At 52.9% G+C, this 17,106-nt stretch overlaps 2 protein-coding genes across 4 annotated transcripts in view; both read left to right on the forward strand.

Annotated features, from left to right (window-relative positions):
* LOC127557616 (leukocyte immunoglobulin-like receptor subfamily A member 6) overlaps window positions 1-7,815 on the forward strand; it is a 65,063-nt gene extending 57,248 nt beyond the window's left edge. Inside the window, exon 13 of the mRNA XM_051990926.1 lies at window positions 7,273-7,815. The gene's annotated coding sequence lies outside the window, so the exon portion shown is untranslated. The remainder of the gene's footprint in view (window positions 1-7,272) is intronic.
* The window catches only part of LOC127556503 (platelet glycoprotein VI-like), a 73,412-nt gene continuing 59,822 nt past the window's right edge, over window positions 3,517-17,106 (forward strand). For 2 of the 3 annotated variants that reach the window (XM_051989700.1, XM_051989699.1), the window contains exons 1-4: window positions 3,517-3,631; window positions 3,860-3,895; window positions 4,066-4,235; window positions 16,168-16,282. In XM_051989700.1, coding sequence (XP_051845660.1) covers window positions 3,598-3,631; window positions 3,860-3,895; window positions 4,066-4,235; window positions 16,168-16,282 — 355 coding nt within the window. In that variant the 5' untranslated portion in view covers window positions 3,517-3,597. Of the gene's footprint in view, window positions 3,632-3,859; window positions 3,896-4,065; window positions 4,351-5,267; window positions 5,562-5,906; window positions 5,976-6,703; window positions 6,879-16,167; window positions 16,283-17,106 lie in introns of all 3 variants that reach the window. The other variant, XM_051989698.1, reaches the window with a different exon arrangement.

Below are 17,106 nucleotides of genomic sequence, written 5' to 3' on the forward strand. Positions count from 1 at the left end.
TTGCCTTTCCCCCTCCTCATTCCTTGCAGCTGGTCCATCCTTCCATGACCCGTGAGGGGGCCGCGGGTGGGAGAGACCCAACTAACCTGCGGGAGCTCACCACATCACTGCAGGCTTCTCTCTCGTGAGAACTAAAGTGGCTACTTAAACACTAGGAGAGGTTCCCACTCCCCTCACAGTACTCTCACTAAACAAATACCGCCAAGGAGGGTTCCTCCAGTGTGGTGTTCTCTTCTTTTCTCCTTTGGTCATGAATTCCTCCCTCTTCCACAGATCTGAGAGGTAAACTCTCCTATGCTCTTCCAATTTATTTATAATCTCATTCTTTATGCCTAAGTCATGAACCCATTTTGACCTTATCATGGTGTATGGTGTTAAGTGTGGGTCAATGCCTAGTTTCTGCCATGCTAATTTCCAATTTTCCCAGCAATTTTTGTCAAATACTGCGTTCTTATCCCAAAAACTGGGGTCTTTGGGTTTGTCAAACATTAGATTATTAAAGTTATTGGCTGTTTTGTCCTTTGAGCCTAACTTATCCCACTGATCAACTACTTTATTTCTTAGTCAATACCAAATAGTTTTGGTGACTGCTGCTTTATAATATAATTTTAGATCTGGTACAGCTAGGCCACATTCATATGATTTTTTTTCATTGATTCCCTTGAAATTCTTGACCTTTTGTTTTTCCATATGAACTTTGTTTTTTTGTTTTTTGTTTTTTGTTTTTTTTTAGTTCATCAAAGTAGTTTTTTGGGAGTCTGATTGGTATAGCGCTAAATAAATAGATTAGTTTAGGTAGTATTGTCATCTTTATTATATTTGCTCGCCCAATCCAAGAGCATTTAATATTTTTCCAGTTGGTTAGATCAGACTTAATTTGTGTGGAAAGTGTTTTGTAGTTTTGCTCATAAAGTTTCTGATTTTCCCTTGGCAGATAGATTCCTAAATATTTTATACAATCAGTAGTTACTTTCAATGGAATTTCTCTTTGTAACTCTAGGGGGCATTAGTCTTGATGAGGGAAAAGTCCATTCCTTCCTGGACTCCTTAATGAAGGAAAAGAGTAATCACTTACTGGTTTCCAGTGAGGAGACTGTTGGAGGCTGTTGGCAGGAGGGAACTCAGGAGGCAGCTTTTGTGACGCCTGTACAAGAGAAGAATCGCCTACTCTCAGCCCTCTGAGCATCCCTTCTCTGTTCAGAAGACAAAGCAGAGGAGAACAGAGTGGAGTTCTCCTTTTGGCTTGGGGAGCAAGGGAGAAAAGGGAAGCCTTTACATGTGGGCCATCTTCCTCTAGGAAGCTGTCCATGGTTGCCATGGGGGAAGTCGTACCTGTGAGCCACTTGTTCCTCTGAAAGCCAAATCATATTTGCTTTTCACTGGAAAGATAAAATCACGTTTACTTTTCCCTGGGAAGGTGCCAATACGCCTGGACTTCCCGGACACAGGGATTCACTGAGTCACCGACTTATTTCTCACGGATATTAAAGCAGGACTTGTCCCTGTGAGATTTTAAGGACTCTGTTCTCCTCCAGATTTTTGATGCTCTCCTCCTTTGTTCCCCCTCCCAAGACCTTTCTGTTCTGTGTATCTCCTTGGTGGTTTACGAACAAGAAGCCCTGTTCTCCCTCTGTAAAGTTCCTAGGACGTCACCTCTCTGCCTCCGGCCTTTGCCTACACTTAAAGCTCTCCCTCGGTTCCCTGTAACCCCACCTATCGTCAGCTCTGTCTGTGGGGCTGTTGTCCTGCCTGGATCCCTGACTTTTCGGGTATTGGCCTCCCCCTTTATGAACTCCTACAAGCTTCTGTATCTGAGCTCCTGGCTCTTTCCACAGAAGCTCAAAAGCATGGAACTGTTTGTCCTTGGGGCGGGGCCCCTCACTGAGGCAGAGTGGAAGGAGATTTTCTCCTTTAAGGATTTCCAGGATTTGGGGGTCCCCTCTTCCGTTTGCTGATTGATCCTTTGCACCAGGTGAGTTTAAACATAAAAGACATTAAGTGGAATCTCCGACGTGTGTGAGTCCTGGGGGACTTTGAAGAATAACTCCGTGGAGCCCGTGGCACCTTCCGGGTCTGACCCAGCTCTAAGCTCCCACGGAGCCGCCTCCTGCCTCCTTCGGGGCCTTGGGAACAAGTTGTGCTCACCCTCCCATTCTGCCATGGAAAGTTGGCTTCTTCTCTGCCAGGGATCCTCCTCCAGTACCAGTGATTACCCTCAACCGGGCTTAGGCCGTCTGCCAGAAAGGTTTTGCCAGATGTGGCCATGAGGGGGTGAAAGGGACCCCAGCAAAGGGAGGCCAGGTGTTTGGGGGCTGGGGGGCTCCCAGGGAGAGGCCTGAACTGCCGTCCAAGGCACTGCCTGAGACACGCAGGGAGAAGCACTGACCCCTTAGATGGACCTTTGCTTCTTGAGTGGGGCTTTGGGCCTTCTCCACTTCCTTGCATTGACAAGATTCTCCTGGGCCCAGATCCTGTGGTCAATCAGATGGCCAAGTTACCATGGCAACCTCTGAGCTCGGTTTTCCTCCATAAAAGAACCTACTTGTCCCCCCTTCTCCGAGGCCTCATCAGAAACGCCCCCATTGTGTAGGGCACAAACCCTCCAGGCCCCTCGCCTGCCTTAGGCATCCTTGCCCTTCTTAATGGCCGCTTCCTCTAAGGAACTTAACCTCTGTCTTCCTCCCTGTTAATGGCTAAAAGTCCCTTTGGGAAATGAGTCTCCTCCCAGCAGTGTCCCAAAATCTTTGCCTCTGGCTTTGAAAAAGGCCTAAGGCTCCAATAGTTTTGAGGCACCTTGCAAACCTCGCCCTGAGCCCCAATAAGTTTGGGGTCCAATCGCACAGCCCAGCAGCCACAGGGGGCGCCACAGCTTCCTGGAGCCACAGAATTGTCTGACTTGTGAACCCCAAGGACAGATGAGCAGCTGGAGCACTGGAGGAGCAGCTTCTCCCTGAGCACCCCATACACCCCAAAAGGAGGCATCGTGACCTGGGACTTAACCCTCTGGGGCCAGCGGGGAGTCCCAGGCCTCCCATCCACAGAAGGCAGAGGCCCAGGCCGGCCCGAGGATGGGCTGGAGACAATAAGGTTCTTGGGGAAAATTCAGAACAGACGCCCCGGGGCCCTAAGGCAGCAGCTCCCCAAGCAGCCCCCCCAACAGCCTGTTATTTGGAGGTTTTACTTTAACCCCTTAGTGACCCACACCCGGGAAGCCTCTGCTGGGCTGGGGATTGAGACCAGTCTCAGAGAGCCAGGGCTGGGGCAGGGTCTGGTCCCCAGGGTCAGATTCACAGACCCCAAGGAGCCCAACACCTGCCAATTGGGAGGGGGCGGGGGACACACTGAGGCTGACACCTCACACTTCCCTGAGGATCTCTCCCAGGTTCTGAGGCCGGAATCAGCACCAAAAAAGCAAGAATTGCTCCATCTGTCACAAGGTGACCGCCCCCACCCCTCCCCCACAGCCTGGGGCCAGCAAGGAGGCAGCACCCACAAGGAGGAAGGGGAAGCTTGGGAACCTCAGAGCAGAGCCAGCCCTGCTTGCGTCCTGTGCCTTGGTCCGGGTCGGCCAGCAGCCCCCCTCCCACTGGGACCACCATGAGCCCCGCCCTCTCTGCCCTGCTGTGCCTCGGTGAGTCCTAGGAAGCCCCCACGATGGAGGGGACGTTACAGAGCCCCAGGTCCTGCCCGCCCCACCCCCATTTTGTGGGGGAAAAGGGGCCTGGCAAGATGGGGGAGGGAGAGGAGCTGGAAGGGGGGGTCTCTGAGCCAGGTTCTAGGTCCTGTCTCCTTGCTCTGGGGGGCCTGGGTGGGGAGGGTGTGGGGACTGACGGACAGTAATCAGGGTCCTCTCTGCCAGGGCTGTGTCTGGGCCACAGGATAAGAGCACAGGAAGGTGAGTCCTTCCCCCTCTCCACCTCTCTCTTCCTCCCCTCCCCCCCCCCAGAGCAGACAGCTCTCCAGGAGAGGGAGGTGGGGGGGGGATCCACGGCTTGAAGGGGGGACCCAGTTCAGGGGAGCATAGACAGAGGGATTCCCTGCCTGACACCTCTCATTCCCTTGCAGACGAGCTCCCCAAACCCTCGCTCAGGGCAGAGAATGGGTCCCTGGGGCCCCTCGGGAGAAGGGTGACCTTCAGGTGCCGGGGGTCACCGGGGGCTGCTGAATACTTTCTGGAGAAATATGTGGGATCTGAATTCCAACGTATCGACTCCGAGCTGTCACAGGAAGATGAGGTCGAGTTTTCCATCCCACGGATGACACTGAATGACGCCGGGACCTATTTCTGCTACTACAGAAAAGCGTCCCTCTGGTCAGAGCGCAGTGATCCCCTGGAGCTGGTGGCCACGGGTGAGGAAGTCCCGGTCACTCCTTCCCTCAGGCAGGGCTGGCGCGGGGTCCCAGCAGCCCCTGAGCTCCTCCCCAGCCCAGCCTGGTCCCAAGCTGCCCTCTGTCCCTGCCCTTCCGTCCTTTCCCTTGTCCCGGCCTCTGCTCTCCCCTGGGGCTAGAAGTGGGGGAAAGGAGTCAGCATTTATGCAGCACCTACTGTGTGCCAAGCCCTTTACATTATTATACCATGAGAGCCTCACAATAACTGCCAGCTCAATCCCATCTTACAGGTGGGAAAACTGAGGTGAACAGAGAGGAAGTGACTAGCCTAGGATCATCTTCCTGGAAAGTGTTTGAGGCAGGATTTGAACTCAGGAACTTCCTCACACCAGGCCAGGGCTTTGGCCTCTGCACCTCCAGCTGCCTCAGTCAGGTCCCATTTGGGGACAAAGTAGAGGCAGGAGGTTCTGCTTAGGGCTCAGGAGTCCAGACAGAACTGGTGGGTCATCTCCCCCTCCCAGCCCTGACCCTCTGAAGCCAAAGAAGAGTGGAGGGGCGTCCTGCTGCTCTGGGTCCTCCCCCAGCTCAGACCTAGGCACAGGGAGGGTGGGAGGGGGTGTTTCTGTTTCTGTCTGTCTCTCCCTTCCTCCTTCCCTCCCCCTTCTCTGTTTCTCCCCACTCTCTTTCCTTCTCTCTCTTCCTTCCCTCTGGCTTTTTCCCTCCCCCTACTCAACCACCCACTTTCCTTTCTTCCCCCAGAGGTTTCCAAGGCCCTTTTCCTACCCCAAAACCTGCAACATTTGTCCTTTTCTGGGTGTGAGTTAACTCTCCAGCCCATCCTGGGGTCCAGGCAGGCCCAGCCCCCCCCCGGCAGCCAGATCTGCCCCCCGCCAAAAGAAGAAGCCTTCCAGCCCTAACTCCGGCCCCTCCTCCCGCAGACCGCTATGACTCGCCCTCCATCTCGGCCTGGCCCAGCTCCGCGGTGACCGAAGGACAGGCCGTGACCCTCCAGTGCTATTCAGGGAATCGCTATGACCGCTCTGCCCTGTACAAGGACGGAGAACAAGTCACCAAAGCCCCGGCCCAGCTCCTTGCTCAGGGCTCTCAGGCCGATTTCTCCATCCCTGCTGTGAACTCCACCCATGGAGGGACATACCGATGCTACAGCTTTCGGAGTTTCTCCCCCCGTGAGTGGTCATCCCCCAGTGACCCCCTGGAGCTCAGGGTCACAGGTGAGAGACCCCAGCCCTCCCCCTCCTCCCAGCCCTGCTAAGCTCCCTCCCTGGGACACCACGCTGCCTGCTCAGGGCCCTGCCACAGAAGCCTCCAGAGGCCAGGAGGGCTGGGGGGGGGGGGGGACTCAGAGGGAGGCAGGGAGGGTCTGGGCTCAGAGAAGGCCCCAGACTCTGGGGCCTCTGCTCCCTCACCTCTAGGGGCCTCCCCATTGGCTGCCAGTCCAGTTACCCACACAGACAATATCTCCAGGTCCCAGGAAAGGGGGTTGAGGAGGCCAGGGCTGAGCCAGTAGGGGAAAATAATACCCACAAGCCCCTCACTCTTCTCCCTCTTTGTTCCAGGAACCTCAAAGGATCCTCCCCTCCCCTACAGCCCTGGAGGCACCCAAGCTCTGACCCCCTCCCCACCCAGTGAGTAACAGGCATCCTCAGCACAGGGAGGGAGTCTCTGTTCCTCTCCTGCTCCTGCAGCCTAAGCCAGGGCTGGGTCCCCCCTGTCTCAGAGCATGAGGAGGGATGGAGGCCTGGGACACAGGCAGGAGGAACTCCAAGCTGGGAAGGAGGAACATGGCTGCCAGGAAGGGGCTGGGGAGGTGGGAGCAGAGAGGGCGGGGCAGCCCCAAGTCTGCTTCCTTCTCTCTCTTCCCCATCAATCCCCAGGGCTTCCCCCCCCTCACCCCACGCAGCCACAGCAGGGACTATGGGGAGGGAGCTCTGCTTCTGCCATCCCTGGCATGGCCAGGCTCACACAGAGAGGAAGTGGCTGAGGTGGGATCTAACCTTGGCTCTTCCTCCCCACAAGCTTCATGCTCTGCCCACTCCCTGGGCTGGTCCCAACATGGCGGGAGACGGAGAAGGAGGGGAAGGAGAGGAAATGAGGGCGAGGGGAAGAGGGACCTGGGCCTGACTCGGGGGCCTGCAGAGGAAGCCCTGAGGGGGAGGAATTGGGGAAGGAAGCTGCCTCAGCCCCTCCCTCAGTCTTCTCTCCCAGGGCCCCGCCCTCAGCCCCTTCCCCAGCCTCCCAGCCCAGGGACAGGGGCTGGGGCCGAGCCTGGGATGAGAGGAATCCTGGCCCCCCGATGGGAGCTCGAGATCAGGGGGCCATGTCCCTCTCCCAGTGACTTCTCTCCCTCTCCCAGGTCCTGGAGCCCAGGATTACACGCTGGGCAACGTCATCCGCCTCAGTCTGGCAGGGCTGGTGCTCGTCCTCCTGGGGGTCCTGCTGGCTGAAGCCTGGAACAGCTGCAGGGGATGCCCAGGGGGGGCTCCCGCATCTTCTGACAGAAGGGAAGGCGGGGCTGGGGGGCCCTGAAAGTGCGTATCCGAAAGACTCCCGGAGTCCTGCCCACACCCAGACGGAGAAAGGGCCCAGCATTTGGGGGGGTCTACACCAGTCTTATCATTGGGTGGCGAGTGTCCACACCATCCCCATCATGGGTACAGCGGGAGCAATCCACCTGAGCCTCCTCCCGCACGCCTTTGGCCATCATGGCTCTGGGGGCCCTAGGCCCACCCTGACCAGCAGCAGGACCCCCTGCTTCCCTCCCGATCTCTCCCAAATCAGATTCCCCACGCCCGGGACAAGCCCGCCCTCCGCTGGCCCCACCCCCAAACGCTCTCCCTGCCCCCATCCCGAGCTCTCCTCTCGCCGCTGCCTGGAGTTGCAGACCCGGCTCCTGACGTTCACAAGAAGGCATTTGCACCCCAGGGCTCCTGAGACCAGAGTCAACTTTCCTGTGGATCTAAAGGCGCTGCCCTCGCTGCCACCTGGAGCTGCTTCATCACAGCCTGAGGCTCTTGTCTCAGATGCTCAACGTGCCCCTTGCCCGTGACCACCAGTGCCCCCAGAGGGCGCCCTTCCCCCAAAGGGCCAGTGGTCCTGATTCTCTCCTCAAAGGTCCAGATTTTGCTCCATGGCCCTGCCTGGGGGAGATGTGAGTGGAGTCAGTGCGGGGCAAAAAGGAGGGAGAGAAGAGACATCCGCTCTTCTGTTATCCAGCTGCTGGAGAAAGGCGCCATTCCAGCCCCTGCCAGGGAGAAGCACCCAGGACAGGAGCTGCCCGTCTCCACTGGGTCCTGGGGGAATTTCCCCTTGGCTGAGACTCAGCTCTCCTTCTTCTGGCTGAACTGAGCCACCTCCTTCTCAGGGGGAGAAAGGCCTTTACCCGTTTACCTGCCCCATGTGCTCCCATGGATCCCTTCTCTCGGTTCCGTGCTGCCGTTCACCTGCATAAATGGTTCTTTGCTACTGGCTGAGTGTATTCACTGTGGAATTGGCATTTGGAGGGAAGGGAGCCCAGCCTCCCATAGGCAGCTTGGGGCCCTCCTTGCCCAGTGAGGGATAGAGACCGGGAGGGCTTGAAGCTAAAAGGTGTTTCCTGTAGACTCACAATGTTTAAGCTGCTGCTTCTTCCCTCCCGGCAGGAGTCAAAGTCTCCCTTGGAAATGACAGGTGCCGAGAGGAGATGACAAAGACATGTATTGTGGCCTCCTTATGAGCCATGTCTAGACGGACTTAGGGATGTGATCTTGGGCAAAAAGCAAGCAGCCTCCCTCCCCCGTCATCCTAGAGGTCATTCATCCAGCCTCACTAGGGCCTTTTCTCATCCACCACCATGGCTCCAGCACTTGGTCCTTCTGCTACTGAGGCCATCTGTATCCCCTTTTATCTGTGGGGGAAGGGGGCTCCTGAGTCTCAAACCCTCTGGGAGGGGCCCACTCCTTCATAAGGGAAACTCCCAGAGAAGTAATCTCATTGTATTGGAGACCTGGGCCAGGGGCATAATCACCCCTCTCTGTTGAATTGAAGATTAGTCCTTGGAACTGCTCCCGACTCAGGGTCAGGGCAAACCCCAATATAACCAGGGACCTGTCCGTCCATTGCTGTCGATTCCTAATCAGGAAAGTGCACTGAGAAGTCGGTTCTTCTCACTGTAAACCATCTGTGCTGAAATCTTTGCAAAAATATCCTCACAGGATTATAAAGTTATATGGGAGGCAACTAGGTAGTACATTGGAGAGAGCAGACAAAAGAGACAGAGGATGGAGAAAGCAGGAGAAACCCAGAAATTTGCATCAACCCCCAGCATCCAAACACAGTTCCACATGCCTCATGGGGAATTAAGCGATCCCTGTCAAGAGAGAGTGGATAGACTCAGAAAATAGGTCAAAAGACATTTTCTTTTGAACATGGAAAATAGGGAGATTTATTCTACATGATTATACATATTATAATGAACTTTGTTTTTCCTACTTTTCCACTGGGTAGTGAATGGAAAGAAAGGAGGGGAAAAAATTGAAGCTGGAAACAAAATAAAATTGAATTTGAAAATAAGATTCTAAGCCGGGAGCGGGGGGAGGACATGAAGAATGACTTAGTCAGAACTGGGCTAAAGGAATGCCATTTTAGAAACTGTAGAGAGTGGTTTGGAGAGAGGATGATGCACCTGCAGTTATCCAGGGGAGAGGTGATGAGGACATGAACTAACTATGAATTGTAACTGGGTGGATGATAGGATGGGGATGGGTGAGAGAGATGTAATGGAATGAGAACTGGCAAAAAAAAAATAAGTAAATGATTGACAGAAGGGGTCGGGTGGAGAAAGACCCTGAGAGGCTGACTCTAGGTGCCTGGGGTGCCTTCTAAAGAAATAAGAAACATTATTGTGACATGAGACAATAAATCTATTTTGTCCAAGATGATTTGGAGATAGTCACAAACATGCAAACAGAACTGTCAAACTGGCAGGTAGTGGTGGGGTTCTAGGGCTCAGCAAAGAGATTGAAGTTGGTGACATAGACCTGGGAGTCATGTGTATGGAGAAGCTAAATGAACACTTAGTGAAATCACTGAGAGTTTAAAGAGAGAAAAGAAGGCACCACAGACAGTCTTGGGCAGCAAACAGTTCAAGAGTGTGATATGGAAGTGTATCCTGCAAAAATGACTTAGGAAGTATATGGAGTTGGTGGGGAGGAGGTGCAAATGACAACAGAATCACAGAAAAAGAGAGGAGAGACCTCCTGGGAGGAGGGATTGGTCAATAGCAAAAAGGATGGATAGCAAGAAAAGAGATTCCACTGAGAAGAAAAGAGATAACTGACAACTTGGGAGAAAACACTTTCAATGGAGTGAGGATGTCTGGAGACAGAGAGAAAGGAGAGGAGAAATGAGTGAAAAATTGAGAAAGTCATAAACAAAAATGGTCTTATCCAAGAGATTGCCTATAAACAAAGGAAAGCTGAAGGGAACAGTAGAGTCAGGGCCGATTTAGATTCGTTTTTCAGAATTGAATGTGGAGGGCATATTTGTAGGCAGCTAGGAAGCAACCAGGAGATAGGGAGGAATTAATTCCATGAGGGAAGGAATGACTAGGGAAAAATTGCCCAGAAAAGATGGAAGGGGGTCTGATCCAAGACATATGGAGGCCATTGGTTTTGACAAGGGAAAAGTCCATTCCTTCCTGGGACACCTTAGTCAAGGAAAAGAGTAATCACTTACTGGTTTCTAGTGAGGAGACTGTTGGAGGCTCTTATCAGGAGGGAATTCAGGAGGCAGCTTTTGTGACGCCTGTACAAGAGAAGAATCGCCTACTCTCAGCCCTCTGAGCATCCCTTCTCCGTTCAGAAGACAAAGCAGAGGAGAACAGAGTGGATTTCTCATTTTGGCTTGGGGAATGAGGAAGAAAAAGGAAGCGTTTACCTATGGGCCATCTCCTTCTCGCGGGAGCTGTCCATTTCTTCCTCTCAGGAGCTGTCCATGGTTGCCATGGGGGAAATCTTTACCTGTGAGCCATTTCTTCCTCTCAGGAGTGTCTGTACCTGTGAGCCATTTCTTCCTCTCAGGAGCTCCAGGGTTGCCATGGGGGAAGTCTGTACCTGGGAGCCATTTCTTCCGCTCAGGAGCTGTCCAAGGTTGCCTTAAGTGGGAGCTTGTTCCTGAGAGTGGAATATCCTTGCCTGTACTTTTCTGAGCCCAAATAGGACCTAGAAGATCCTACTGCATCACCCTTTGTGTCTCTCTATCTACCCTGCTAAGGAACAGGTGGTTCATTGGATAGAGCCTCAGAACTGGAGTCAGGAAGACTTGAGTTCGAATCCAACCTCAGAAACTTCTAGAACTTGTCTCCTTAGGCGAGTCACTTCATCCCTAAGGTGGCCTCAGTCGAATAGCACCTTCCTCCCAGGGGGGCTTTGAGGATAAAGTGAGATAATGCTTCTATAGAACCTGGTACATAGTAGGATCACTCAATTCTGGTTTCTCTGTGCCCTCCTCCCAAGCACCAGCAGCTAAGTATTTTGAATATCAGGATAAGGCATATCGACCTTCATCCTTAACTACTGATGTGGTAAATTAATAAGTATGCAGAAATATTCAATAGATTGTATTACAGAAAGCACGTGCAAACACTTGCATCTCTCGTCTAAAGCTCTTAGCTGACTGATTAGATGGATTCATTCATTGTGGCATGCCACAAGCACAGCCCTCTCTTTTTAATCCTCTATTTTCTTATTAGGAGTGAGGAAAAATTATTGTGATCTTCATCATTATCAAGATGACATGTGCTGTATGGGACCACCTGCCATAGAGGGGAGGGGGTGGAGGGAAGGAGGGGAAACGTTGAAACAGAAGTTTTTGCAAGGATCAATGTTGAAAAATTACTCATGCATATGCTTTGTATATAAAAAACTATAATAATAAAAAAAATTAAAGATGATGTGTAATAAATATTCAAATAAATTTGATCTCTCAGAGCTGCCTCTTCTGGCCTGGGAGGCAGTCCTACAAGGCAGCTTGAAATGATCAAGTCATTCCTGAGCAATGTTGGGTATGCGAGGCGAAGTGACTCACAGATTGTAGAATTTGTTCCCATCACAGAACTCGACTCCCATCCCCCACACCAAGCAACCATCCCCACGATTTGGAACAATCACTTACAAACTGTTTCCACAAGCCAGGAGAACACCCATGTTGTCCTGGATTCCTGGACTCGTCATGGGAAAGTGTCAGGCCCTGACACTGATTGTATTGTCACCCACCTTTCCCTTCCCTTCCCGTTTATGATCTGTGGGCAACACAGGAGAACTGCCAGTTTGTAAACTGTATTCCTCATTCTGAAAGTGATTAATTAAACCACTGCTTATTCTCTAAACACTGGACCATTTTTCCAGAGTCACGAGTCCATTAGTGTGGCCGTTTCACTGCTCCAACTCTCACTCTACTTATGGCCCAAGTCTTTGATCGAGCCTGTTTTTTTCCATGAGACCCTTGTCTCAATGGGGATCATTTTTGTCATTAATGGATCAATTTGGTGAGACCTGTTTTGTTTTTGTGCACGGGTTGGCTTTTGCATGCGTCTTTTCTCTTTTAGAAATGCATGTCCGGCTATGGACCGCAAGGTCCAGGTTCTGTCCATTTTATTTCTGTAAGAATTGCTTATGTGGTTAGTTTTGTGTGTGGTTGAAACCAGTTGAAATGAGCAGTTTCATCGCATGCTCGGTTAGAATTGTTAAATGTTTACTCCTGTACCCTAAGTGAATTGCTAACTGTGGATTATTTGCGTTTGCGTTGTTACATTATCACATTCCTTTATGCGGTCCTTGTGTTTGTGTACAATGTCTACTCCGTAATTGAGTGCTATTATTTTCTTTGCGTGTTCACCTTTAAAATGGGACAGATGTGTGGTAAAGACAAAAGGGAAGTTCGGGCAGGTCTCAGAACAAACGTGTGCCTTGCAAATGCATAAGAAACAGCGTTCCGACTGTCTCTGCTGCTAAGATTGGGTTGAGTTGAGTAGTGATGACCCTAAACTTTGCTGGCCTTGTTGGATCAGTTTGGATCAAATCAAGTTAGAGTATTTAAGGCAGAAGCTAAAGAATAAGGACCTCGTCCAATTGATCAGTGACGAACAGAACCAGCTACATCCAGTGAAAGAACACTGGGAAATGAGTGTGGACAGCTTATATTTCTGGTTTTATTCCCAGGTTATTTTTACCTTTCTGAATCCGATTTTTCTTGTGCAACAAGAGAACTGTATAAACATGTATCCATGTATTGTATTTAAGATACATTTTAACATTTAACATGTATGAGATGGCCTGCCATCTAGTGGAGGGGGTGGAGGGAAGGAAGGGAAAAGTTGGAATAGAAGTTATTGCAAGGGTCAGTGCTGAAAAATTACCCACAGGAAATGAATGTAAACTGTTTGCATTTTGGTTTTTCTTCCCGGATTATTTCTACCTTCTGAATCCAATTCTCCCTGTGCAACAAGAGAACTGTTCGGTTCTACAAACATATATTGTATCTAGGATATACTGTAACCTATTTAACATGTATAGGACAGTTTGCCATCTGGGGAAGGGGGTGAAGGGTGGGAGGGAGGGGAAAAGTCGGAACAGAAGTGAGTGCAAGGGATAATGCTGTAAAAAATTACCCAGGCATGGGTTCTGTCAATAAAAAGTTATAATTGTGAAAAAAAGAAAAATTACCCATGCATATGTTCTGTCAATAATTTTCAAATAATAATTTTCAAAAGAATAAGGAACTCAGTCTCTTGAATGGGACCACTATAATAAAGCGTATTCAGAGGCAAAGGAAAGAGAACTAGGTCCAAATTAGAGTCATGGAAGAGCAGTTAATGCTGCTGCAATAGCCTGAGTACCTGTAGCCCCCGACCCTCATTCTCTGCTTCAACTTGTACCACCTTGAGCCACTCATTTCATGGTGGTTGACCTCTGACCTTGTTCTCCATCCCATTGCCCCTGAAAGCCAAATCATATTTGCTTTTCTCTGGGAAAATAAAATCACGTTTACTTTTCCCTGGGAAGGTGCCAATACACCTGGACTTCCCTGACACAGGGATTCACTGAGTCACCGACTTATTTCTCACGAATATTCAAGCAGGACTTGTCCCCGTGAGATTTTAAGGACTCTGTTCTCCTCCAGTTTTTTGATGCTCTCCTCCTTTGTTCCCCCTCCCAAGACCTTTCTGTTCCGTGTATCTCCTTGGTGGTTTGCGAGCAAGAAGCCCTGTTCTCCCTCTGTAAAGTTCCTAGGACGGCACCTCTCTGCCTCCGGCCTTTGCCTAGACTTAAAGCTCTCCCTCGGTTCCCTGTAACCCCACCTATCGTCAGCTCTGTCTGTGGGGCTGTTGTCCTGCCTGGATCCCTGACTTTTAGGGTATTGGTCTCCCCCTTTATGAACTCCTACAAGCTTCTGTATCTGAGCCCCTGGCTCTTTCCACAGAAGCTCAAAAGCATGGAACTGTTTGTCCATGGGGCGGGGCCCCTCACTGAGGCAGAGTGGAAGGAGATTTTCTCCTTTAAGGATTTCCAGGATTTGGGGGTCCCCTCTTCCGTTTGATGATTGATCCTTTGCACCAGGTGAGGTTAAACATAAAAGACATTAAGCGGAATCTCTGACGTGTGGGAGTCCTGGGGGACTTTGAAGAATAACTGAGTGGAGCCCGTGGCACCTTCCGGGTCTGACCCACCTCTAAGCTCCCACGGAGCCGGCTCCCGCCTCCTTCGGGGCCTTGGGAACAAGTTGTGCTCACCCTCCCATTCTGCCATGGAAAGTTGGCTTCTTCTCTGCCAGGGATCCCCCTCCAGTACCAGTGGTTACCCTCAACCGGGCTTAGGCCGCTGCAAGAAAGGTTTTGCCAGATGTGGCCATGAGGGGGCGAAAGGGACCCAGCAAAGGGAGGCCAGGTGTTTGTGGGCTGGGGGGCTCCCAGGGAGAGGCCTGACCTGCCATCCAGGGCACTGCCTGAGACACGCAGGGAGAAGCACTGACTCCTTAGATGGACCTTTGCTTCTTGAGTGGGGCTTTGGGCCTTCTCCACTTCCTTGCATTGACAAGATTCTCCTGGGCCCAGATCCTGTGGTCAGTCAGATGGCCAGGTTACGATGGCAACCTCTGAGCTTGTTTTCCTCCATAAAAGAACCTACTTGTCCCCCCTTCTCCGAGGCCTCATCAGAAGCGCCCCCATTATGTAGGGCACAAACCCTCCAGGCCCCTCGCCTGCCTCAGGCATCCTTGCCCTTCTTAATGGCCACTTCCTCTAAGGAACTTAACCTTTGTCTTCCTCCCTGTTAATGGCTAAAAGTCCCTTTGGGAAATGAGTCTCCTTCCAGCAGTGTCACAAAATCTTTGCCTCTGGTTTTGAAAAAGGTCTAAGGCTACAATTCTTTTCAGGCACCTTGCAAACCTTGCCCTGAGCCCCAATAAGTTTGGGGTTCAATCGCACGCCCAGCAGCCAAAGGGGGCACCACAGCTTCCTGCAGCCACAGAATTGTCTGACTTGTGAACCCCAAGGACAGATGAGCAGCTGGAGCACTGGAGGAGCAGCTTCTCCCTGAGCACCCCATACACCCCAAAAGGAGGCTTCCTGTCCCGGGACTTAACCCTCCAGTCTGGGGCCAGCGGGGAGTCCCAGGCCTCCCATCCACAGAAGGCAGAGGCCCAGGCCGGCCGAGGATGGGCTGGAGACAATAAGGTTCTTGGGGAAAATTCAGAACAGACGCCCCGGGGCCCTAAGGGAGCAGCCCCTTATCTGGAGGTTTAGCTTTAACCCCTTAGTGACCAGCACCTGAGAAGGCTCTGCTGGGTTGGGATTGGGCCCAGTCTCAGAGAGCCAGGGCTGGGGGCAGGGTTCAGGCTGAAGGCAGGACCTGGTCCCCAGGGTCAGATTCACAGACCCCAAGGAGCCCAACGCCTGCCATTTGGGGGGGTTTTGGGAGGCTGACACCTCACGCTTCCCCGGGGATCTTTCCTGGGTTCTGGGGCCTGAATTAGCAAGAATCGCTCCATCTGTCACAAGGTGACCGCTCCCACCCCACCCCCACAGCCTGGGGCCAGCAAGGAGGCAGCACCCACAAAGAGGAAGGGGAAGTTTGGGAACCTCAGAGCAGAGCCAGCCCTGCTCGCGTCCTGTGCCTCGGTCTGGGTCAGCCAGCAGCCCCCCTCCCACTGGGACCACCATGAGCCCCGCCCTCTCTGCCCTGCTGTGCCTTGGTGAGTCCCACGAAGCCCTCACGATGGAGGGGACATTTCAGAGCCCCAGGTCCCGCCCACCCCACCCCCATTTTGTGCGGAAGAAGGGGCCTGACAAGCCAGAGATCAGCCAGCAAGATGGGGGAGAGGGGGAGAGGAGCTGGAAGCTTGGGGAGTGGGGGGAGAAGGGGAGGAGGGAGTGGGGACTGACCGAGTCCTCTCTGCCAGGGCTGTGTCTGGGCCACAGGACGAGGGCGCAGGAAGGTGAGTCCCTACCCACTCCCTCCTCTCTTCCTCCCCTTCCTGCCCCCAGAAGACAGCTCCCCCAGAGAGGGAGGTGAGGGGTCTGGGCTGGACTGGCAGGGCTTGAAGGGGGGACCCAGTTCGGGGGAGCGGAGAGCAGGGGGATCCCCTGGAGCTGACAGCTCTCATTCCCTTCCAGACAAGCTCCCCAGACCCTCCCTCAGGGCAAAGAATGGGTCCCTGGTGCCCCTCGGGAGAAGGGTGATCTTCAGGTGCCGGGGGTCACCGGGGGCTGCTGAATACTTTCTGGTGAAATATCTGGGATCTGGATTCCAACTTATTGGCTCTGAGCCGTCACAAGAAGATGAGGTCGAGTTTTCCATCCCACGGATGACACTGAATGACGCCGGGACCTACTTCTGCTACTACAGAACAGCGTCCTTCTGGTCAGAGCTCAGTGACCCCCTGGAGCTGGTGGTCACGGGTGAGGAAGTCCCGGTCACTCCTTCCCTCAGGCAGGGCTGGCGCGGGGTCCCAGCAGCCCCTGAGCTCCTCCCCAGCCCTGCCTGGTCCCAAGCTGCCCTCTGACCCTGCCCTTCTGTCCTCTACCTTGTCCCAGCCTCTGCTCTCCCTCTGGGACTAGAAGTGGGGAAGGGAGTCAGCATTTATGCAGCACCTACTGTGTGCCAAGCACTTAACATTACTGTCTCATGATAACTCTGACTGATGGGGGCTATCCCCATCTTATACAGGAGGGGGGGGAAGAGGGAAGGGTGGGAACTGAGGCAAACACAGAGGAAGTGACTAACCCGGGATCAACTCGCTGGGAAATGTCTGAGGCTGGATTTGAACTCAGGACCTTCCTGACTCCAGGCCAGGGCTCCAGACTCTGCACCTCCAGCTGCCTCAGTCAGGTCCCATCTTGGGCCAGAGTGGAGGTGGGAGGTTCATCGGGGCTCAGGAGCCCAGACAAAGCTGCTGCTTCCCTCTCTCAAGCCAGAGGAAAGGGGAGGGGCCGGCTGCTGCTCTGTGCCCTCCCCCAGGCCAGACCTAGGAGGGGGGGGAGAAAAAAAGGGGGGTCTCCTCTGGGTAGCCTCAGGGGTCTCTGCGGGAGGTCGGGATAAAAGGGAACCGGGAATCCCAGCCAAGCCTCTTATCGTCTTTCCCAGGGACCTGCCCGGGGTCTGCAGGACAGCAGCCTCTGATTGGGGGTGACAGCCAGCCCACTCGGGCCATAACCGGCCATAACTGCCCCCTCTACAACCCTCCCCCAAGGCAGAGATTCTATGAGAGAGGACCAGGGCCTGG

The sequence above is a fragment of the Antechinus flavipes genome, chromosome 3 (assembly GCF_016432865.1).
Source record: "Antechinus flavipes isolate AdamAnt ecotype Samford, QLD, Australia chromosome 3, AdamAnt_v2, whole genome shotgun sequence".
NCBI lineage: Eukaryota > Metazoa > Chordata > Mammalia > Dasyuromorphia > Dasyuridae > Antechinus > Antechinus flavipes.